At 37.4% G+C, this 25669-nt stretch overlaps 1 protein-coding gene across 1 annotated transcript; it reads left to right on the top strand.

Annotated features, from left to right (window-relative positions):
• Positions 1-3801: 3801 nt before the first annotated feature.
• tmem198a (transmembrane protein 198a) lies at positions 3802-24057 on the top strand. Its single transcript, XM_039600358.1, has 6 exons — positions 3802-3940; positions 9788-10026; positions 10777-10989; positions 11465-11588; positions 19833-20137; positions 21096-24057. The coding sequence occupies exons 1-6, from the start codon at positions 3802-3804 to the stop codon at positions 21246-21248; spliced, it is 1173 nt and encodes a 390-aa protein (XP_039456292.1). The 3' UTR covers positions 21249-24057.
• The last annotated feature ends 1612 nt before the right edge of the window (positions 24058-25669 follow it).

Here is a 25669-nt window from a genome sequence, read left to right as displayed (position 1 = left end):
CACCACTGGAGTGGAGGCAATTATGAAGTGGAAGTCTTCCATTTGCTTCTCAGGTTTTTTTTTTTTTTTACCAACTCTGCACAGAATGTAAAACAGTACAGTTTTTCTTTTGGTTTGAAACTGAAGCTCGGGATGTCATGATTTTTTTAACGATTTGTTAGCAAGAAATAGGGTAAATATTTCTCTTTTAACAACTGAATAGAATGAAAAGTCAAGATTAAGCTTTCCTAAACATTTCCTGTTTTGAATAATTTATAGGCTTGTGCAGCATTGGCAGCAATATGCCCCTGCTTAATTATTTCAAGTTTGCAGTATTGAGCATGCATGCTATTACATATTTTGGACTTTAAACCTTAGAATGTGGCCAACCAGATAACTTTCTAGAAGCTTTTCCTTAACTTTATGAACCTCACCATCCTTTAGTTTCTACGTTTTACATTAAGATTCCATTACAGTGCCAGTGTGTATATATGCATGAGCTTTACTGCAGATTTTTGCCTTTTCACTTGGCTCACCCTTTTCCTCCTTCCATCATAGTTATGCAGTTGCTTATTGAACAAGAATGTTGCTTTTTTCACTGCTGATGGTGTGTTCTTATTCTTGTTCTGTTCAATAAGACTACATGTCAGACTGACATCCGCTTACCACTGAATTCTTCCTGCTCTAGCGAGCCACAAGATGAAGGGCTAATATGCTCTTTATCTTATTTTCACTGCAGGCGGTGAGACTTAATATTTACAAGTAACATTTAATCCAGATTGAAATTTTATTCCATTTTCATTTCTTGTGAAGTATTTTTTTTTCTTTTCTACAATACATCATGTCATAGCGTAAAATGTCAAAAAGCAGGCCGACTGTGCACTCCAGAGGTGTTAAGATGCCAAACATCACCTTGTGCGTGCATGTAGTTGTGTCTGCTTGCCACAGTGCATCATCATCACCCGGTAATTCACTACTAAAGAGCACAGGCTTACTTTTCCTGTGTAATCAGGCGTAATATGAATGTGTATGTGCCCAGGTTATATTTGCATACATGTGTGCATTCTTTTAAATATAGAGCCAGGATCGGCAGAGAGTGTGTGAGTATGTCGTCCATGCTTGGATATGACAGGAGAGTTGACCTGAAGGATAATGCCTTAAAAAGGTGAAGGATCCAGAGTAACAGAACTTCAAATTTAGCATGCATCCCTAGGAGACTATAAAGAGAGCAGACTCCATTACACTGATGTGCAGTGTAATGGAGTTTCACCAGTACAGAAAATGTAGAACAAATAGTTCCCATTTGTACACGATTTACATTTTAATGTATGACAGTGTATTATTTTTAAGTCTTTCAACATTTTTTAAGCTTAAGATTTACAGATTCTGACCAAGATGACATGAAATCACATATGGTCAGTGGAAACAGTTGAAAAGCAAAAATCTGTGTGAAGAAGAGCTTTAGAAAGTGCCTGAATTGCTTTAGAAAGTGTTTGAACAGCTTGATAAACTACTGCAGCCATCCTTTCGTGAAATAATGACAATACACAGTAAAATAGTCCAATAATGCTTCCTTTAAATGTATCCACAGTTGAGTGTGTCTTAGTAGGTCTTAATTTGGGTCTCAGCTGGAAATTAAACCATTGGGGTTTGGTGCCTGAATAAGTGTGGAGCTCTATGTGGGTGTTTGGGTAACAGCGCGAGTCAATGATCCATGAATCCCATGCTTTACACTGCAACTGTATGTTTCTTTTTCCTTTCTTTTCAAAATTGATTTGAAATGGACTTTTAGAAAATGCCTCAGTGTTACTGTGTTATTATTTCTGAAACTGGAATGTTCTGTATGCTATTATGTCAGACCAGAGTTTGACACTGTAATTGACTGACATTCGCCTCAGCTAACTTCGCTCAAAGTCTGTGAAACATAACTAACTTTGATCAGTTTACCACCTGATAGCAGAAATGCTTCTAAAAAGACCAAAGTGGAAGTCATGCACATTTTAATCCTACAAAAGCCTGGAATCGCTTGAAGAAACATATGACAAAGGAGTTTCTGAACAGCGTGTATTTGACACCAGATGGAACTGATCTCCCTGTGTGTTTTTGTGGCACAAAGAAGATTCATTAAGGATGAAGTTATCAAGGAGACGGTGTTATCAGCACTAGAATATGGTACATTATGCAAAAGCACATCTCCTAGAAAGCAAACTGTGAACTTAATAGCTTCTCATAACATAATATTAAGAGCATCCAATGCATCACCTACCCTGTGTATTTACAAATTAAAGTCAATTACACATAGCCACCCATCTTCTTCTGCTTATCCACCTCGCCTATCCCAGCTATGACAACAGGAGAGAAGGGGACGGCTTGTCAGTCTGTAGCGGGGCTAACACAAACAGATAGACAGCCATTCACACTCATATTCACATCTAGAGCCAATTTAGAATCACCAGTTAACCTAACTGTGTCTTTGGACTGTGGGAAGGAACATGCAGAGTCCACACAGAAAGTATTAAAAGCCCAGGACCTTTGTCCTGTGAGGCAACAGTGATAACCACTATATACATGGTAATATACATAGCAGTAACACTGATTTACTAGTACAATATAACCTTGCTTTTACATTAGTCTTTGAACTTTGGATTTAGTTATCTATACTTAATTGTGCATTATTTTTTGTCCCCCAAAATCTATGCTTTTCTATACTCACATATGAATTATGCTTATTTCTTTTATATATCTATTTATATGTGTTTATTACTTTATTTAATCAGGAGTAGTCCTCCTAATATTGTCATTATATTCTGGATTCACTCAGTACAGTCACAACACAAGCTTTCTATTCTATTCTATTCTATTCAACACTATATTGCTATACTGAAGTATGGACTTAATGAATTATCAACTTGTTTTTCTATGTCAGAGAAATATATACCTAAATCTACCAAAAATCTTTATTTCCATTAAATCATAAATTTGGTTATTTAAAATACAAATTTTAGTTTTAGGTGTTACAGGATATTCTCCTGCTTCTTAACTTAGGTAAATTATTTAAAAGCCCAGCAGAATATTTGAAAAAGTTACAACACGGAGTATTTGTTAAAAAAAAAAAAACAAGGAATATTTGTTCTCTTAGGTCATGTGAAATGAGTGTTTACAGAATGAATGGTTTTAGAGAAGAGTTAATGTAATATTTCAGTGAGTGAACAGATCAGTGGCAGAGTGCAGGCAAAAGCACTGATGTGAAATTATTAAGGGGGTTTTACATTAATCGTTTCGTAAACCTTAGCTCTGGGGTACAAATAAGAGGTCTACAAACAGCCTCTTACTTGTGTCGCAAATTTCCCACGGCATGCAAATTTATGCAAATTCATTCTGTTGTTTTTTCCATGGCAACAACTAGAATATGTGTGTGTGTGTTGTATAGCTCCTGCAACTGGTCGAACTTCCAAACTGTTGGCAGCAATATGTTGCACCTCTATACTGTACAGCCAAGTGAATGATAGTGGCTGAATTGCATTTTATCTGCAGCAGTACTCATGGTTGTGCTGAGATGTTTCTTTTTTTCCAGAAATATGGAGCATGCTTAGTGTATAGTCAGCACTCAGAGCTGAGTACTTAAAATGAACAATCAATAATAATTCTCTTTCTTTTCCTCATCCCTTCTCACTCCTGCCCTCTCTTTCCATCATTCTTTTTTTCTGTCCCGCCCTTAGACACATCTCCATGGGTGAGGCCCACTGATCCAGAAATTCCTACAAACCCCCTCCATCCCTTCCCCCTACCCTCTTCTCTCCTTTAGACCCCACTTTATCCACCATGACTTCCACAAGCCAGCTGTTTGGCTTGGCTGAGGTGGGGCTGAGGTGTGACCAAGAGATTGAGAGGAGATATGAGATTGTGCCCTCTGTGGTCTGCTCCATGTGCTGCCTCTTTGGAATCATCTATTGCTTCTTTGGTAAGTGATTAACTGAAAAAAAAGAAAGAAAAAGAAAGAAAGAAATCAACATTAATGAAAATTTTAATAGCAATTTGTATCTTAAATATGAAGCACTTTGAACAGCCAATTACATTAGTTTATGGAAAAAAAGAGAGAAAAAATACAGCGGGGTCACAAATTGCTGGAAATGTCAAAGTATACCTCCAATATTATAAAGACCGAATCATCTTAAAATGTATCCAAGATCAATATATGACTTTCTTTCATCCATTATGCTCTAATTTTAAGTTACCTCAAAGCAACTCTCTTGCATACAGAGTAGAGCCCTTCTGTGTGGCCATCTGCCAGCAGCAGTAATAACAATGGAAACGTTGCAAGTCAATTTATTTTTATGTACAAACGTTGATTAAAAAATTGCTAAAGCATGGTGCCAAAATCCCATGAAATCCCTACTCATCATTTTCAGTTCATTCTGCTCTGCTGGTCTATGTATATTATTGATTTAAGGGCACTACAGTGTAGTTTTCGTGTTTCTGACTCTGTGAGTCAATATTGAGCTCTTATACAGCAGCAAAGACTACTGTGACTTTAGTGGGTGTGTGTTTTCGCTTCACTTTGGTGAATGAATTGCACTAAAACATGGCGAACACACAGCATAGACTGAGCTCAAGTAAAATCGAGATATTAAAGCGATCACGATCAGACATACTAAAACATGCTGTCATTCCGCTTCTTATTCTAAGTCATGTTTCTCTTTCTTTTAACTAAAAGTTGTAGGCATACTGATTTTTTGAAACTTGCACAAAGTTTTGCAATTAATAAAAAGCGCCATGCCAAAAAGGCAGCGGACCTCCTGTTGTGTGTTTTTTTAATCTTCTCTGTGTCTTCAAATGTCTGGACTCATACTGTATGCACAGGTCCATTCATTAAAGAACGAAGTCCTTATTGAGGCTTAGTTTTGTGCTCAGAGAGAGAGAGAGAGACTGCATTTTATTGGATCATAAGTGAGGGGTCACCCTAATTAGTTTGGATGCAAAGTCATTACAGGAATGTGTAATCAATAAATAATCAGGGTAAAGCGATCTCCCTGTTTGTCTAAAGGAATGATTAATGTGAGAAATACTCACTTGCAGCAATTTTTTTCATTTAAGTGCCGGAAATTTTCATCTTCTTGGCTTTCTGCAAGTTAATGATGGTTTAGCACGGCCTGTAGGAATGAATACACATAAGATCAAATGCAAAGCCTACTAAACTGGGATTTTTCTGTACTTTACAGAATTAAAAAAGCCTGAGAAGACGCTTTTCTTATGCATTTATTGATATTGATGTGATGTGATATCCATCAACCTTACCGCAATGATTTCTTTCTTCCATAGGAGAGGTAATTTTACTTTTGCATACAGTCTTTTGTTTACAGACAAATGAAAACACACCACACATAAAAGAGTAATTCCACAAATTCACGGGTGTGTATTTAAGCTGTCGGTGAAACAAAGAATTTGTCCGACATGGATATGTTTTCTGGTATGAAATCCTTGAAATGATTTAGGTTTTCTTTTCTTTTGCTACTGTTTATAGTCTTGTATGGTCAATATCCAGTCAAAGAAAACACATGAAATTGGAGTCAGATTTACAAATGGTCTGCTTGTAAGCCAGTGGAAAATCTCTTTTGACAATGAAAAAACAAATAAACAAAAGAAAAACTGCTGTCAGTATTTACAGGAAACACACAGTGGCAATTTAGTGACTGAAAAGCAGAGGCATGTTTATTTTTGTGGCAGGTCTCATTACATTTGTATTTTTAGGAGTTTTTCCCCTTTTTAACCTGAATAATTTGGAGCAAATTATATGATTTACGAAAGTTTGCAGAACACAAACTTTCGTAAATCATGTGTATTGAGCCATATTTCATGCTTAAAAGAAAAAAATATTATTATGCGCCTGATCTGCATTTGATTGTTGCCACTAGGATGGTAAATAAAGTTTTGGTGCTGTAGGCGGACCTATAGGATTTTAAGCAGAGAAGCCTTGTCTGGATTAATCTTGCAGTCGATTGGAGATGTCAGGTGTAATCAGGGAGCAGCTGCCCCAACCTGCAAGAGCCCCAGAACAACCTGTACGCTGTTTTTTGGATGAATATTGATGTATGTTGAATATGTTGAACCTCTGAGAAGGCTTGTTGCATGCAAAAGCACAAGGAGGGATTGAGAGCACATAAAAAGCATTAACATCCACTGTATACACCAGTAATACACTAGCGTGAGTCAGGCTACCTGGGAACTTTATTTTAACAAATTTGAAAGCATACACCACATAATGTTTCTTTTATTTAAAAAAAAGGTATAGCACACTGTTATTCAAAGATATTGCAAGAGCAGACTGAAGCAGCACAGTGTTTTCACAGCACTTCTTTGGTGTTTTTTTTTTTTGACAAATGACTCTTCTGATAAACCTAAGCTGAACCACTAATCGTAAACATAACTCCTTACTGGTTACATAGTTACACAGTTCAATTTGAAAGAAATGTGAAAACAAATTGCATTGTGATCCTTGTTTCGCAATCTTACAGCAGTGCTGTAAGATTAAAAGTCTCAATTCGCCCATCATTTCTTTATATTTTCTGACAAGGACCCAGACTTTATTGTATTGTTTTTGAAGTGGCCTCGAGCAATAGTTCATTAGGCTTTCTAAAGGTCTTTTAAAGTTTTTAATTGAAAAATGTCTGTTTTTTAGTCCATTCCATGTACCTTTTTATTCATTTACATCTATTTTTTTAAACTTAAGACTGACCAATGAATCTTTCAAACATAAAAAAGGTACCTAACTCAGGGGATGAACTGGTGTTGCATCTACAGGTAAAGCAACTTGTTACTTAATCAGTGTGGGATCATTTTGACAAAGAGTGGAACAAAAGGCAGTCAGTATCCAGAGAAGAACTTTGAATGTCCTTCAAGAAGCCTGGAGAACTTTTCCTGAAGACTAGCTCAAAACCTTTGCACTTTAAGTGGATGGTGAAATGTGTATAAAGAACTGCTGCAGAAGTCGTCACTCTTTTTTTCTGAAAAATGTCACATTCATTTAGTAAGAATCCAAAATGTGATGTCCTTATTTCAAAATTTTTGCATATGGCACACTATTAGGATAAAAGTGTATACGGTTATTATGCTGCATGTTGCTGGCTGTGATCGAAGGTGTCTCCAAAAACTGTTTCTTATATGCTGCCAAAAAATCAACAGCAAGAAATAAAAGACATCAAATACACAACGGTGTAATTTTACTTCAAATACTTTAGCTCCTCAGTCCTAGGGTGTCTGTTAGTCTCTCTGTTTGACTCCATGCATTGTCACTCTCGGAGCTATAATCACTCTTCTGCAAATGAGATGCAGAGCATATTGTTGATGTTTCTTGGAAACCCCGCAGTCACATTTGAACAATATGAAGAAAACCGTTATCAGCAGGAAGATTGATTCTCCCTGCTGATAAAGTCCTCTTGGTACTGCAGAATTTAGTTTACCTCCAACGTCTTAGGAAGAAAGGGTTAGCTGTCATTTATTTGAGTCAGGATTACAAAGTTGTGGCGGAAATGATGAGTGATGTTATTGGAACAAGATGGATGAAGCAGAGAAAAAGGTCGAAAGACATGCGTGAACAGATGGGAGGGTTTGATGGAGGAAAAGTAGGGAGAGCAAAGGAGAGGAATGAAGGGAGTGGGAGGGATGGGAAAAGAGTGCAGCAGCAGAACTGTTGGAAGGATAGAAGGCTAATGAAGGGAAAGAAGAGGAAAAGATAGCAGAAGTAAAGGAAAAACAATTTATTTTAGTATTCGTTTGCTGATTTATGGGGACCATCGAATATGAAAGAATATTGTTGCGGATTTGTGACAGCTGCTGACCAAACACATTTTCTGCTAGCTGTAGATGTTATGGAAATGCTTGAATTACTCCATGTCAGGACTTGTACTCCTTGAGGCATTCTGTAACAGAAGAAGTGCAAACAGCTGTGATGAATACAGTGGCTTTCACTGCACACAGCAAGCGAATGGTATCTAGGAAAACACACACGACAGAGGGGAAGGAATAAAGGAAGCTATAAGAAGTGTGTCAAATAAATGAGGTATGGTCACAAGGGGGTGAGCACGGACGGTGGTTTGGATGAGAAGAGGAGCATTGTTTGGCTCAGCTGTGCAATGCCTGATTACACAAAGATAACAATCTGACGTTGGGTCCCCTCGAGACAGAGCCCAGTCAGAGAGACGGAGCTACTGAGTCGACATAAAGGGGGACACAAACATTAATAAACATAGAAGCAAGGACAAGGAGATTTAAACTATTGATAAGATGAGCCTTTAATCTTTCAGAGTATTTTTTCTTTGTTTTCATTGAGTTAAAACACTTTAAGATGGAAAGAAAGCCAAGAAGGACAAGAGGGAACATATGGGGGAAAGGTGAAAAAAAGGGAAAACTAGGAGAGCAGCTGTTCTGTTCAGCGAGCCTGCTGACTAATGAATGTGGATGACCTTTAGTAATATGATGATTATCATATTTTAAAGCAATTTCATAAATGTTTACAGAGCGAGTTTATCGCTCCTCACCGAAGTGCCTCTCTCTTTCTTGCCCACCATAGCGTGGTTGCTGTTTATCATTATTTTTTTTCTCAGTTCATTATGCTTTCTTCCTGGCATATTTTATCTTTTCAAATGAAATACGATAAGATCCTTTTAATTTCAAGAGCCATTTGCAAAACCACAAACAGTGTATAGTTAATCACTGGGCTGAATGGAGAAAACAGTGCAGTGTAATTACAGAACCAAAGCAAAATGTTAAATCGGGAAACAAATACCTGTGGCACTTACTGCTGATATACACTAATGCTTTTCACTGTTCCATTAAAAATGTAATTTTGGTTTGCTACAGTCATGGGATCATCCATCCCATCAGCAACTGTAAATGTTTATGTCTCACTAAACCAATGTTCTTTGAAATAGTCTATAGCTTTTGGATTTTTCAGTAAATGTGGCCAATGATGAAGACAGATAACACATTGATGTAAGTTCATGTTCAAATAAAGAAGAATCAAAAGGGTTTTCATACAAAAAAAATTCAGCTGCATGGGATATTTTTGGTAAATTTTATGTTTTTTAGGGCGCTGAATCCAAAAATGATGTCCATTTCCCTCAATCATCTACAGTTTTTTTTTTTTTTTTGCAAAACATGAGAACTTTACATTTAAAAAAAAAAAAGCACAACAGCGATGAAAAAATCAGTATTTTATTACAATTAACTATGCCTAATTTTTCTGACATCATAATTGGACATGGTTTTTTGACTCAAGTATAGGATACCAGATTTCAGTTTAAAAAAGGGAATTGTACACTTAATTAAACTAAAAACATGAGTTTTGCAAGAAAACCTGACGAGATGGACTTTTAAAATTATTTTTCCTGGTTTCATTGAGTAAAAATCTATAAGAAACAATCAAAAAATCCTATGCAATTTTTTGGTTGCAGACCTGTGTTATTATTCTTTATTAATAACAGTTAACCGTTATTTTTGTTATTATTACTAACACAAGTTTAAAAAATGTAGTTAGTTTAAATTTAGACATCTCCTTCATGACAGTATCCTTTGGCATCTCTGGACCTCTACTGCTGCTGTTTTCAGATTGCTCACGCTTCACTGATGTGCACTAGACTTGCGCCATAGTTTCAAAATGAAGCTGAACTGTACTGTTGCTCTTTTGTGTCTCATCTTGTCACTTTGATGTGTTTAAATTCTGTGTTTTTTTCCCTCAGGCTTGTGTGTAGATTTTATGCATTTGTATGCTGGTCATATCTTCACATTGGTTTATTTTCCATCTGTCCTCCAGGCTATCGATGCTTCAAGGCCGTGTTGTTTCTAACAGGCCTAATGTTTGGCTCTGTGGTCATCTTCATGCTATGCTACAAGGAGAGGGTGATGGACACTCAGCTGAGTGTGGAGGCGTCCGTGGGCATCGGCCTGGGCATCGGGACCCTGTGTGGTCTGGTGACGATGCTGGTTCGCAGTGTGGGGCTGTTTATGGTGGGCCTGCTGCTGGGTCTGCTGGTTGGAGTTGCATCACTGGTGGTAATTTGCCTATTGCTGGGTCTGCTGGTGTGAAAGCCAAATTATTAAATCATATGTGTATTTGGTGGACAGTCTCGGTCCTGTCCTTGGGCAAGACACTTCACCCATTGCCTACTGGTGGTGGTCAGAGGGCCGGTGGCACCAGTGTCCGGCATCGCCTCTGTCAGTGTGGCTGTGGCTACAATTATTGCCATCACCAGTGTGTGAATATGTGTGAATGGGTGGATCACTCTGTGTAAAAGCGCTTTGGGGTATTGGGGATAGAAAAAGCGCTATACAAATACAGGCCATTTACCAATAACACTGAAGATAAGGACCAGAAAGCAGTTTTAGTCATCTATAGAGTAAAGGTGTATAAATGTACTGCATGCCATTACTATGTATCTGAAATTTTTTTGTAAAATAAACTATACATGAAAACTTGACATTGTCAACAAACCCATCATACATGTTTAGATATTTTCCTGGAACAATCCACACTAAAATCAACTGGGTTACTTTTCCCATGATTCAGCTGATTTAATCAGTTTCATGAAAATGTGCCCAGTTGTTTCAGTGGAATCTCAGCACCAAAATTTATAGGTCTATATTTGTCCACAAGCCACTTCTGCAGTGAGTTTTGAGGAAATGTAGGTTTTGTAAAATTGCACAATTGTAGTTTTTTTTTTCTTAACTCTGAAATAGTATTTAGATTATGATCCCAAACTGATTCACATACAACAAAGCAAACACTTTTCCTGTCTCTCTTAGGTCATGGAGGAGTTCTACCACCCCAGAACAGTGTGGGTTCCTCTGGGTATTCTCTTGGGTTCTGGGACACTATTTGCTGTCCTCACACTACAGTGGCAGCGCTGCTTTGTCACCCTCTCCACTGCCACATTTGGCTCTGCCATCATAACCGTAACCGTGGATTATTTTATAGAGCTGTTCGCTTTGGTACACTACGTTTATGAGAGACTCAAGGTAAGCACATCAAGGTATGCTTCTGTGCATCTTTCTGAGTACATGTTTGTGAGAAAGTTATAAAAGTTATTAAAAAAACCTTGTCTGTTATGGAATATGTAATTCTGACATAGTCCATATTCTGAAACACATATTCCAGTGATATGTGTGTCAGACTAAAAGAATATGTAAAACATATTTTGAAAAAGGGTGTGTTCTTTATGTTAGTAGAAACAGGACTACAAATACTTTTCTTCAAGTGTGGAATGTCTATAAAGGCCTTGCCAGGTCAACTCAATTATATTTATAGAGCATATATCAAATAATTGCCTCAGCTGGCTTAAAGATCTGCACTGAATCTGCACACCGTCTGTGCTCAGGCACTTCACTTGGCAAGAAAAAAAATCATTAAAATTGGGAGGAAATGGAGAAGATAAATTCTTTAACTGATCAGCAGTTAAGGATATAACTGACACTGGAACTGTATTTTTTGCAGGTGGATCCCAAGAAGCCAGTGTGCTGGTTTACATGGGTGATCTTGGGGGTGTGGCCTGTCCTGGCACTCCTCGGAGTGCTGATTCAGTGGAAAGTCACTGCAGAGGGATTTTCTCACACAGAGGGTGAGTATTATTGCTTTATACACAACTAAACTCACCAGAGCAGACTGAGAACCTATTTCAATGTTTGTGGTTTTTTGCATCTTGCCAGAGAGGAATTTTTGGCCAAGTTTAAGCTTGTTATTCATTTTATTGTCCTCAAAGCTTTTTTATTTATATAGCACCAAATCACAACAACAGTCACCTAAAAGGACTTTATATTATAAGCTAAAGACACTACAACAATAGAGACAAACCACAACAACCAAATGACCACCTTTGAGCAAGCATACGGCAACAGTGGGAAGAAAAAAAAAACCTTTTTAACAGGAAGGAACCTTCAGAGAACCAGGCCCAAGGAAGGGCAGCTATCTATTGCGACCAGTTGGGGGTGATGAGGCAGTAGGTTAAATAATAATAATTTTTATACTGTCCATTGTCACAGCATGTTATCACCAGCAAAAATGGAGAAACAATTTCTACATGGTGAAATTGTTGGAAGTATCATTCTCTCCACGAAAACTTTCAGTAGCTGTCTACAGATGTTAGAGTTTTAAAATACTTAGATCCCCTCTACTGAAAAACCAGACATATTGTAGTATGAACAGACAACATGATGGCAGCAGTGTGCATTGCACACACAGTAGGCTTGTTTGAAATAGCCAGTAGCCTGCTGCTGCAGTCTCAAAATCTCACGCTGTTCATCAGAGTGGTTCGCATCATGGAAGTACAGATCCACGCAGGAGACTTGATGTCTCTCACACATTAAAGGGAATTTGAGTTCTATACATTGTGTAGATGTTTTTGGACAAATTTGAGAAGGAAGAAGTGGATTTGTTCACCATGAAATAAAAGAGTAATGCAGATCTCTGTGAACATATAAGACAACCCTTCACTGGATGTTGCCTTCTCTCACTAGTCATGGCTCAGATTTCCCATTTACCCATTTTCCCCAGTTCACCTGGTTTCTTTTTTCTAGCACAGTCAGAAGGAGAATCTAGTTGTCATTCTGGTGGCTACAAAACCCACAAGCTCATCATAGTACCCAAGCCCTGGTGCCATGGCAGTTTTCTTGCACTGTCACAGCTGAAAGTGCAATTATCCATCAGTAGCAGTGGGCCATAATGGGAATGCCTGGAAAGAGGTCTGCTCCCTTATGCCCTTGCTTCTTTCTGCTACCTGGTACACAGGCAAATTATCTGCTTGTCATGAAGACAATCTCAGACCTCATACAGACCTCCAGATGTTGGTAAATAAGAAACTAACTCCATCTGTTAACTTTTAAAATGCGAGAAAGCATTAGGAGGAGGGCAGTTTCTGCATTATTTGGTTAAGTGCTTTCTGATAGGTATCAGGCAACTAACATCTGTTGTGGACACCTCAGTAGGATTTACCACTGGTTCTAATTGCTCTGGGAAACCTCCTGCTTTACCTGATAGCTGAAATCTCTCTTAAGATACTGCCTCTATTAATAGCACCCTCCAGGACTGACTTTAGTGAACAGTGAGTGACTTATGTGCACCATCTTATCACTGGAGAAGACGGACGTGCATTTATTTCAGTGACAGATTCTTGTTTGACACCTTGTTGGGTCAAGGGTTAGGTTTTTTTCCTCTGCCTTACGACAGTGCAGCTGAAGCAACATCTCTGCTAACTCTGTTATTTTATATTTAGCACATGGATAACATCAGGCAGACACAACAATTGTATGTCCTCCACAAAGGACACTCACAGGGCATGACCCTGTCGAAACAGCTTCCGTCTCAGTGCGTGTGCACTGCGTTAGCACACAAGCTTGCATTGTAGCAGAAGCAAAGTCTACAAATTGAGCTTGTGCTCAAATCACAAGAGCCTTATCTTTGTCCAGAGGGACGACAGTGGCAGACATCTGTGTATCAGTATCATGGATTTCTTCATGCGCCTTCATGCGTATTTGCACAAGATATTTGAGTCACCCCCTGACTCAGTCAGTTTTAAGTGTGCTAGACACCCAATGACGTGCTGTCAAATCTGGCACATTAATGCACGTGGAGTGTTGGTCTAATCCCATCATGGATTAGTGAGTCTCATGGTGTGTAACGTCACAGTCCTCTGCTGTGTCACGTGTGTTGTGTGAAATAAACCAAATTTTAAAGTGCAAATTAATGAAAATGTATTTATCTGAGAATGTTATGCTCGTCATGTCACAACACACTTGGTTTGATCTGCTACTATTTCCCAAGGTGGGAAGTAACAAAGTAAACATATTTTGTTACTCTACTTAAGCAGAATTTTCAGGTACCTGTACTTTAACTTTACTCCACACTTTTAAACACAAACATCTCCACTTTTTACTCCCTAGATTTTAAATACAGGCTTGTTAATTTAGGTTTTAGACATTTGATGTAAGTAATTGTTCCGCGTCACAGCACACTTTCAAAATGATTTGAACCTGAAAGGAGGGAACACAATCCTAAAGGCACTCCCATTGGTGCATCAATCACCGGTGCTTATCACACACAAACAGACGAAAGAGGAATAAACTTAATTTATGCATTTACAGCCCTTCTGGGGTTAAAAAATCCTGGAATGATTTGAAAAGCTGTTTTTGGTACTGAAGATTGTGGTTGCAGTACTTCAGCACCTAGCTAGTGCTGCAGAAGAGGAGTGAGTATAAAGGGAGCAACATTTTTAAGTGCAGGGTCATTTCTTACAGTTCAGCAAATATCAGGAAACAGCCAAAGTTTTTCTGTGCAGTTTGTTACAAGATGTGTCTGTTGGCTAAAGGTATATCATCTGCATTTCACAGAGAGAGAAAAGCAGAACAGGAGAAGAAGAAGAAGAGAGGTTTTTTTTTAAATTTAAGAATTACTCAGTGTTTCTTTGATAAACTTGTGATTTCAAACGTACATGTAATGTTGTCATTCAAGTCAGGTTTTTTTTGAACAGATGAATCTATACATGGCATGAAATTGTGTTTTTATATTTTAAAATGTCTTGCAAATAACTTTGAGTATGATAACTTTGAGTTATTCAAAGATTCCATGAAAAATGCTGGACAGTTTAGTGCAGACTACATTGTTAGTTTTCTGCGCTACGGTGGACTCGGGTAGGGTAGCTGTGGTGTTCATGGTCAGTGTTAGGCTACATCATGAAAATCAGTCAAGGTGCCTCATTAAACATTTGCTTATATCTTTCTGAATTTAGCTGGCTAAATCCTCAAAAACCAGCAACACAGGTCAGCTAATCACAGCCATAAACTAAATATATTAAGCTTACCATAGACATTACTGTGATTCTTTTCCGCATGCTGAACCACTACAGTCGATTTTGGGGTTTCCACACCTGCTGAATCACACTTTAACCCCAGACTGCACTCATTTTTCCTGTTTAGTGTGGAGGCAAAACCACCCATCTGCAATGTAGGCAAATGCAAATAGAACAATTTTTTTATTCCCTTTGTTTTTCTCTGATTGTGCTCCAGGATAACAGCTGTAACAGAGTAAGAGATGAATTAGTGAATTAAATTGAAATAAAGTTTGTGTTGAGTAAACAGCATTCATTGTGATAAAATTATGACATGAGTCTGTCAATTTACTTGGCAAGAAAACAAATAGTCATTAAAAATAAAATAAATACATAGCTGGTAGAAATGTCCTCTAAAGAGATTTTTTTTTATTATTATTTTAATACTAGTTAATGATAGGAGAAACTTGTCAATCTTTCTTCTTTGAAACAAGTTGAAGTTAGATTTTGTAGGCCAGTATTTTTGAAAACCAGTTATAGTACTTCACTTGTCATGAATGAGGATGATGAACATATGAGTGCGCGGGCATCACCTCTGTTCCTCATGTTTCCACCTGGATTCTGAATATACCGATCACTGGTTTTTGCACAAGTTTGTGTTACACTTTCAACACAAGCTTTTCCCAACTTTCAAACAGCAGCCACAACACAGAATCTTATTCCACATACATGTCCTCAACACAATAGGTAACAGAAACAAACAATAATTACCCAAAGTGACAAGGGCTAACATAAACACAGTGATTAGAACCTCATTCACTACCTAAAATTCAGTAACTTCAGTCTGTCAATTTAGTGCCAAGATAAACAAACAAGTCACATGTTCCAGACTGTTTGTAAAATGCTGAAATTTCTGAGCAAAAATGTTTGATTTAAGTACTTAACCGTGTCTAGTTGATGACAGGAGAAACATGGCAATCTATCTTCTTTGAAACTTGTTGCAATATAGATTTTGTCAAGGCCACTGGTCTGACAAACTGTGCTATTGTGAAAATAGACCTGATGAGGAAAAAAACAGATTACGGGCACACAGTGTTTCTTGTGAAGAAATAATATAAAACCAGACCATGACATGATGACCATTCTTCCACGTTGTTAAACAAACACAAATATGGTTTACTGCTATAGATACTGATGTACAAGCAGGTAAAAAGATAGATGCATTATACTTGTATAGTCCTTATTTATTCTGTGAATTTTGAACAAAAAAATAACCCAAACAGACAAGGGCAGAGACAGAAACACTGCGGATTAGAACCTCACTGGCTCCTCTGAACTCATTCAACTAAATTTTAAAGAAACACACATGTATACAGCAGTGCAGGTTAATGGATTCTTTCTTTGACCGTGCTTTACCTCTCCACCACATTTCACAAAATGTGTCCTAGCAGCTTTGCATAAAAAACAGGTAAACAGAAAGACAAACAAGCTTCCAGAACAGAGGGTCTATCTCAGAGATTATGCCTTGGTCAAGTAAACTAATTATAACTGTGAATTGTGAGGGAAAGAGATAGAAAAAAGAACTGATTGCCCCACAGTGTTGCACATAAAATAAAATAAAAAAAATAAATAAAATTCTATCATTATTATTATTATTATTATCATTGTTAAACAATTAGTAATATTTATTATTGCTATAGATACTGATGTACAAGCAGGTAAAAAGATAGATGCATTATACTTGTATAGTATTTATTTATTCTGTTGTTTTGAATAATTTTAATGTAAGCAAACTGGAATGCACTCTGTCAGCATATCCTGTAAACAAATGTTCTGGAATTTTGATGCCTGAATTGATCTCTATCACCCAGTGCATGGCAAAGCATTTTTCATGATCGGGTTGTTGTCTCTCCACCAATCAATAAAATGTGACAACAACTGGGGAGCTTTCTATAAAAAACAGGTAAACAGAAAGACAAAAATGTTTATTTATAAGACCCAGTTCTAAGTCACATAATGCACTTGGTGAAGTAAATAAGATTAAAACAATAAAATTTTTGCAGAGATAGAAATTAGAAAATGCACAAAACCAGAAAGCAAACACACAACACCAACAATTATATAAAAAAAAAAAAACCCAAATTATTTTATTAGTAAATTATTAAAAAAATACAGTACAAATTAAATCTTCAAAACAAAAACCAATGTCCAAAGAAGATGATCTTCTGTGTATAGGTTGACAGGGCAACAGAGAGTTACATAAGTCCGAAAAATTTGGAATCACTGGAAGGAATCAGGGTCATGCATAGTTCAGTTTCAATAAACACTAATGTGAATAAATGGGTTAAAGTTTATGTTGAAACCCAGTAATATGATTGGCAAAAAGGGCCCCAGATTTCGACAAATATAAAATTGGTGTCAGCCACAATGAATAAGAACCTCTTCAACATACAAACTGGGGATCATCTTCTATAACAGCTTTCTAATAGTGTGGTAACTGTGCAATAATAAAGAAGTAACAATATGGAATAGCATCTTATTACCAATAAATTGCCAAAGTAACATCCAAACAATAACCAAGTGATATTGTATCAACAGTGGTTACACTGAATATGGTTACAGTGGAATGTATGCAATTGGGTAACAAGGCACCAAAAACTAGGTAACACAGTAGAAACAAACAAATACCAATAAGGCAAACAAATTAGTAATAGTACCATAGTATTGTAGTATAACATCATATGTAATAGCCTGCTAGCAATAAAATGCTAATATTTGGATGCTTGATTTTTTTTATGTTTAGAATAATAAATTAACATTCTTAAAGATATAAGAATGCTATAATCATGTTATAACACTGGAATGTATCCAACCTTATGCCCTCTGCAGTCTTCTTTGTTTCATGGTAACAACATAAATACTGTGGCTTAATCATGTGGAAGCACATGTGGTAGTTTCATGCAATTTATATCATTTTTTGAGGTAAAAAAAAAAAGTCACTCTGATGATGCTGAAGTCTCAAAAACTCACAAAAACACATGTATCAAATATGACACACTGGGCTTTAAAGGGTTAATATCCTATTAAAGCAAACTTCAAGTAATATGATAATTATTCTTAAAACATGTGTGGAAGTGACCACATTATTACTGAGCTGTAATGAAAAGTCCCACCATTATTTGCATTACTTAACATCCACAGCATGTGATCTTGAATTAACTTTTTTCAATTACTCTTTATCTGCTAAAAGATACTCTGCTGGCAGTAAACAAAGGATGAGAAATTGTGTAGAGGAGAGAAGAGAGAGAAGTAAAGAGGAAGCAGGTGTACTGGGGGAAGGGCAGAGTGAGGATAATAAACTGGGGCACAATGGGTAAGCTGGGCACCCAAGTGGAGCTGTGAGGAAAATCATCTGTCAGCTGACTGAATAGTGTGCAGAACAGGGCCATGAATGAATTAGCTCGCATATGTTTGACTTGTCTCGTCTGTTTTTTTCAGGGGTTTTTTGCCCCTCTGTGTAGATACTAATTGAATATGCACTGTCACTGACATAGCCTCTCAACACTAACCCCAAAGCATTTTTTTGTTATTTGAACCTAAACTCCAAAGCACCTTTTTAAAATAGTGGAACCCCCCTCAACACACACACACATACAGAAGCATGTGGCCAGAGGGGCCTGACGTGGGGTGATCCAAGGAATAAAGGGGGGTATTATTAAGCAGTTTCCTTGCCAGATGGTGCCCTGTTGTCCCCCTGCATGAAGAAACAACAATAGACCTCTGAACACTTACACTTACACTTACACACGCACACATAAGGCAGCTGTGACCAGTACAGTACATCTGTAATGGATAAATACTGAAGCTCAGATAATAAATATTACACAGATCCCTGATATTCTGTAGTGTATATCTAACCACTGAATGGAAATGCCTACAAACACCCATGCTCAAAAATACTCCTATGTGTAATGGACGGAGAAGCAGGATGGTTTATGGGCATCCTTTTCTGGGCAGGGTGCAAAAATAACACACTCACCCACTCACAATATGTCAGGAGACTGAACAGCTCAGTATAAGTACATGCAGAGAGGAAAATGATTTGTCTGCCAACAGACTGAACAGAATAAAGGAAATGAGCAAATTGGCATCAGTATTTTTACTTTTTTTTATTTTTATAGCCTCCATTCAAAATAAACCTTGAGAAAAGTTTATCATCTGCATTTAAAGCTATTTAAAATATGTGTACAAGCTCTTGCCTGATTAAAGGCAATTTCTTGTATTTCTTACCTTAGTAATTTTGAATATGTCTATTCACTTGACTTAATCGCTTCTCTTTCTTAGCAATTGTTTCAATGTCTCACTGTGGGATGGGCCTCCCTCGTATTCCTCAAAAGGATTTATCTCATTAAGTCAGTCTTGATTGGCTGGTAATGGCAGTGACCGTGTCAGGCAGAACCACCCACCCTTAAGTAGCTTGCGCCACTATGCAGTCAACATTCAAACACCTGAAAGATAGGCTAGCTAGGCCCTGATTAAGGGGGTGTCATTCCAAGACATCTGTGCGTACACTTTACTTTTGTCTGGTTCTACACACTGGAAAGTGTAGCCCAAACAGTACCAAGCTGTAGGTCTTCACTTCTATAAGGGGGCTACTTGCTGATTGCTGGTGCTTGCTTGAGATAAGCTTGTCTGGCAGTACAAAAGGTCTCCATATCCCATAGTGAGATATCAAAATCAATGTTAGGAATGAAAACTTTGGGTTATTTATGTAACCTCTGTTCTCACAGTAGCATAAGTGAGATGTTTCACCAAATAATCCTTCTTGCTGGCTGAAGCGAGAAGAGGTGCTGCATCCCACAGCAAGATGTCTCACTCATGCAACTCCGAAAACTGGGGTTACACAAGTAACCTAAAGTTAGTTTCTCTATAAAAGCTTTGCTGTTTTCTCTTTATCCTGAAGTCACTCCCTCTTCATTATCTATGGTTCTAATTTTCTTCTCCTTACCACTAATTATCAAAACTTTTTTTCTTTGACTCTAGTGGTTTTAAGTCGACAGCAGCGAAAGGTCCAGCTCATGCGGATTCGACAGAGAGAAGAGAGGCTGAAAAAGGAGAAGGAAAACAAAAAGAAGAAAAAGAGACAGAGCCAGAAAGCAGGGCACAAGCAGAAGACTCATTCCCATCACAACCACCAGCAGTACCACCACCCAGCAGCATCTCACCCTCATCACCAAACTCAGAGCTCTCAGCCTCCTAAAGTCCCTCCTCCTCCTCCTCAGACTGAGCCTGGCTACCACCGCAAAGCCAACTCCAAAAGGCGCTTTGATGGAGATGTGCTGTCTCCGGTAAGCTATAATACTGTATCTATTCTTAACAAGGTAATTAGATGAAAATCTGAACATCCTCAGTCCAGGTCATTAAAATGTTTGTGTTCTTCGGGCTCTCTGAAATTAGATTTTACATAAAATTCTACATTCAAGTCACAGTTTTAAATTGAGTCGAATGACATCAGTGTTCCACTCTGCACAGTTAAGTGACAAGTTCAGGACAAAGAAGTGTAGGAAATGCAGAAACTGTTTTATTTTTGTACAAATGAACTGCACAGCAAAATCAAATGTAAAACTTTGTGTTCACTGGTTTCATAGATACATATTCATCATTCTTTTGCATTTAGAACAGGCTACCTCTTTATTCTCTCTGTGCTGAACTACTGCCAGAGGGCAAGTCATACAGTTTGACAGCCATTTTTGCCGATACCTCCAGGAATTTATTTAGCTGTACTTCTGTTAAGCATGCACACAGTTCCTTCAGTGATCATGCCAAAGTAACGAAGTAAGCCTTGCAAATTAAAAAAAAAATATGTATACTTAACTACATTTTTGCTACAATAATGGTAAACTGGGACAATGAAAAGTAGACACACAACTATACTAATCCTGCTGTTGTGAAACTCAGCTAAACATGTGCCACTCAACACGACTGGCTTATATTTCTTCCCAACTGCCAGCTTTAGCATTTCAGAACTCTCCCACACATTTCTATTTAAGATTCACTAAGTGTCCTCTCCCTATAATGTCTGGCTAAACTAAGCGTCTGCAGGCTTCAGGTTCATATTTAATGTTAAGATAAGGGGTAATGATCCTCGTCAATGGGACTTCAGAAGAAAACTGAACAGGGATAAAAGTGTCACATGTCAGACTTTTCATTGAAGAAATATTGTACATGAGTGTAAGCTTTTGTGTCTTGCTGCATTTACATATGCCATATACCCACCGCAGCCCTTTATTTCCTGTCTGTTCACAGAGTTACATCAGGAGTTTCAGGGACAGACAGACAGACAGACGGGCGTACTCCCACAGTAGAATGATGAGCCGGTCTCGGATGGCTGAACTTGACTATGACTGCGGCTCTCAGGTGCCCCTTACAGCACCCAGTGGACCCCCAGTTCGCATCTGAGGCAGTTAATTGCACAGATCCACACACACACACACACACACACACACGCACCATCACAGGCTACTTCAAGACTCACTGATAAGGATAGGAAACCTAACCTAACCTAACCGTGCCAACCCAATCAACTGCCTATTAAGCCAACAGGAGCTCAAAGTGCTCCAGAGGTGGTGTGACCCACACTGCTTTTCTCCTGTCAGACTCATTGAAGTATTTATTTGGTCTGTTTTTCCTTTTAATGTCTAAAAACAGCGATTTTTCTTTGTCGAAAGTGCAAGAATTATGAGTCATCATATGTTATATTTGGCTTCTCTGTAATTGTACTTACCTGAAAAACACTGGAAACAAGTGAAACTCTCTTATGCATAGTTAATTAAACTGTCTCTGTTGAACATTTGATACGAAGATTTATACTGGTTGGTTCAAGCCATACAAAGTAATTCCTAGTGAGAGTGCGCACTCCACAGGAGCACCACATCATGCTAGAGAAAAATTGCATCACTTGGCTTTCATCAAGTTAAAGTAAAAGAACACTTTACTCCAAAGGTAATTAAAGGATTAAACATTTTGACTTAAGGAAGCGTCTGCTGTGAAAAATGACTGAAAAGCAACATAAAAAAATCACAGCAAACACTGAAACTCAAAGGGAGCTCTTCTGATTTAAAAGGTCATTCATGAAGTCTGCATTTTATCTTCACTGACAGCTTGTAAATTCAAACGTGGCAGCACAAGGCCTGTACTGCTTCAACATGCAGAAAGAGACAAGTTTAGGTGTGAACTGGATTAAACGGTTTACACCAAAGACAATGTTTGTGTTATTTCTGTTGTCAATTAAGTGTCATTCCCTGCGCTGTTGTGATTTTCAAGGAGACTGTTTTTACATCTCATCACTTTCCTTGTATCCTCTATTCTATTGCCAGCCATTCCAACTACAGACCTGAACAGGATACTCATCTGTCTGCTCTTCTTTCCTCTCTCCATTAAACATTTCTGTAAGCGATGTGATTTTATTTATTAACAGTGCTCTTGTGTCCCTTTTTGCTCTTTTCCACAAAGCTTCTGTTAAAGACCGATAACTGCTGCCTGATATTAATCATTCTGGAATTTGATTGATGTAATGAAGTCTGAGAATAATAGGCAACAGTAAAAATGTTAAAAAATAGTGTATTTTTGTGTGTGTGAGTGGACACATGAGCCCTGTGGCAATTGATGGAACATACCAAATACTGGCCAAGGAGAGGGGGGATTCGTTGGAATGTATGCGCAGCATGTTGTGCATACATTAAATTCTCTCTTCTTTACCAGTTAGTGAAAAATGGTATGCAAATGTTTGAGTGAAGTGTTAAGTGATTAAAAAAAGAGGCAACATCTTTTTTTAAGATGAGAAAAATGTGAAGATAAATGCACCTGCAAGTGGCGCCCTCTGATGTTTACTTCTGGACCTTTTTTTCTGGCTTTTCTATCTATGTGTGTGCATATGGTTCATGTGTACATGCATTTGTGTGTTTCTCGCTTTGAAATTGAAATGAGTTCCTACATTAATATTGTTATACTAAACACTGAGACAGGAGAAGGACTCTGAATGCGAGATGTTTAAGTACAGAAGGAGAAAGTTGTTTTGTTTTGGGTTTTTTTTTTTTTTGCTTTTTAATTAAAGCTCTCTGGAAACAAAACACTGTAGACCATGAACACTATTGCTAGCAATGTTGCAATTCCTACTTAGGTTGAATATTACTATAAAAAGCACCAAATGGAAGACTCGGTAGTATGAAAGGAAATTTTGTTAAACTATTGTTTTATTATAGATTCTTATTTCTGAGGTTTAAGAAAACTAAACAATCCCACTGCACATAAATTCTAAAATAAAACTTGAGGTATGTAAGTTAGTGCCTGGATTCAGCAAAATATACAGTACTTTTAGACCCGAGGACCAGGGATTTTTATGAAAAGCCCATTACTGCATGTTGATCATTGTGTATATGTTTCTATTGTGCTGTTGTCATGTCACAGCTCTGACATTTACACTTTAGTTTTCTGGTCCCAGGCTGATGTAGGTAAAACAAAAAAACTCTCTCTCTCTATCTCCAGTTCTCTTCTGTCTGTAAAGGGCTTTGAAAGGCATTTGAAGCATTAACCTCTTTTTCACATGCATTATGCCTATTACATCAGACCTGCTGTTTACTGTTATTAAATGTTGTTTCACAGTTGTGGCAGTACAAGTGTTATTTTTGGTTTTATGCCGAAACTTCAGTCCTGCTTTGATCTGCTTTTGTGTTTTTATTGTAGTGTAATTCTAAACTAAACATTGCCCCTCCTCTTGCTTGTAATTTGGGGACGAAAATGAATAATTCTTTCACTGACTTTTTCTTTTATGTTGTTGTTTTTCTTATTTCTAATATTTTCTTTGATTGCCTATTATATAATATTTCTTTTGAGAAAACCTTTGATTGTAGATATTGACCTGTAAATAATTTTTAAATGTACAAATGTTTGGCTCCATTTTCATGTTTGCACCACAGTCATGTATGTAATTTATGCAGGCTATTACTTTCTGGAGTAGACCTGTTATATTGTGATTCTGCTGTCTGTCCAGTTTGCTTTGATTTGGCTGAGCGGTGGATACACTTCTCATTCAGGTGTTTCAGTGTTTCATGTTCAAATTTAGCAAAGAAAACGAGCCTGGACTCTGACTCGTCCTTTTCATATCATCCAATTTAAATATGTAAAAATCACCTGATTATTATTATTATTATTATTATTATTATTATCATTATTATTATTATTATTACTATCATTATGTTATTAAGCATGGATTTCTATGGACCTAACATATGATAAACATTGTGATTCTATAATTCAGTGGTCTTGTTTTCTTTACATTGTCATTTGTGTGTGCACAAGTGTTGGAGCACAAATATCAAATACTTTTTTTGTTGAATCTCTCTCTCTCTGACACTCCCACAAATACATGCATTACATAAGTTTAGTTTAGAATTAGACGGCAAAGTCCCTAGAATAAATCGACAGATATTTACCTGTTTCAGAACTGGTGCTTGTACACATATGTCAGTAGGTGATGATTCTCTTACATATTTTTTTCATATTTATTGATGAGGCAGTGATGTGCAAAAGTCTTGAGCCACCCACTAACCCACCACCTACTATTATATGTTGCTAGGAAAATGAGTGAAACATGCAAAAACAGAGTTTGTGCAATTCTAATGAGCTTGAAAGTCAATATTTGATTACTTTTATTCTCCAGCTCAGCCTGACCTCTCTTAGTCAAGCTTTTTTATCATTTCTTGAAATAGTCTTCAGGATTATTTCCCCAGATTTCTGCTTTGGCCTTGGCTGTATTTGGTTTTTGTGTAATTTGGAACACCTCACCCTTCTTTCCCTTTTCCTCTTTCTAAAGAATAGCTTCTTGACAGCCACTCTTCACACTGAGACCATTTCTGATGAGGCGTCAGTTAACAGTAGATGGATCAACTGAAGGTCCTGATCCACTTGTCAGGTCTTTGCTGGATTTCTTTTCTCAAGGACGTGACTTTCAGACACCGTTTATCTGCTGTAGATTTTTACGACCTGATACTTCTTTTGTCCTCCTCTGATTCAGTTTTCCTCAGATTTTTTTTGAGGACAGACTCCACATCATGCTGAGATATGCACTTAAAGAATCACCTTGCTGGTGTAAAAATACTATATTATGCCTGTTAAACTGCGTTATCTTCAGTTTTTTGTTTCATATATTCAACCGAAAAAAGAGTATATGTTTTTTGCAACAGGCTACAAGTAACAAAGTAGCCACAACAATGGTTCATCCTTTCAGTTAGATGCCTTTTTAAATATTTGCATAATTCATTGGTCAATGTTATGTGGCTTAACTAACATACAAACAAAACAAAAAAGCTGCAATCCTCTGATAACGGTCATGCACAGGAACTGCCTTGAAAATGAGTGTAAAAAGCCAAAACTTTGCAAGACCTTCAAAAAGACATTTTTAAGGTCTTTGAAAGAAATTGCAAGAAAGTCTGGCTCCTTGGAAGCAAAATGTGAAGATGAGCAGGATGGCTCAAGTCTTTTAGAGAGGACTTGTATTTGTGCAAAGTAAAGAGAAAAATTATTTCTTAAACACCCAGATACCAGCTTCAAAATATCATTTTTACTCTGCAGGTGTTGGCCGTGATAAAGAGCTGCTTAAGAATCATTAACATAAATGATGGGAAAAAAAACAAGCATCTGGATTTCCAGTCAGTTGCATTCTCATGTGCTCTGACAGTATAGGTTTCAGGCTACACTGTAACAAAAGTCAGTAAAATATACAGCAAAACACTCAAATTCCAACGGTAATGGGCGTAAAACCAAAAACTTCCTTTTACTGTATTAAATAGATTGAATAACCGTTAATTTTGAGACTGGATAAA

The sequence above is a fragment of the Oreochromis aureus genome, linkage group 16 (assembly GCF_013358895.1).
Source record: "Oreochromis aureus strain Israel breed Guangdong linkage group 16, ZZ_aureus, whole genome shotgun sequence".
Taxonomy (NCBI): Eukaryota; Metazoa; Chordata; class Actinopteri; order Cichliformes; family Cichlidae; genus Oreochromis; species Oreochromis aureus.
Note: the sequence above shows the minus strand (reverse complement) of the source record. Positions and strands in the feature narration are given on the sequence as shown.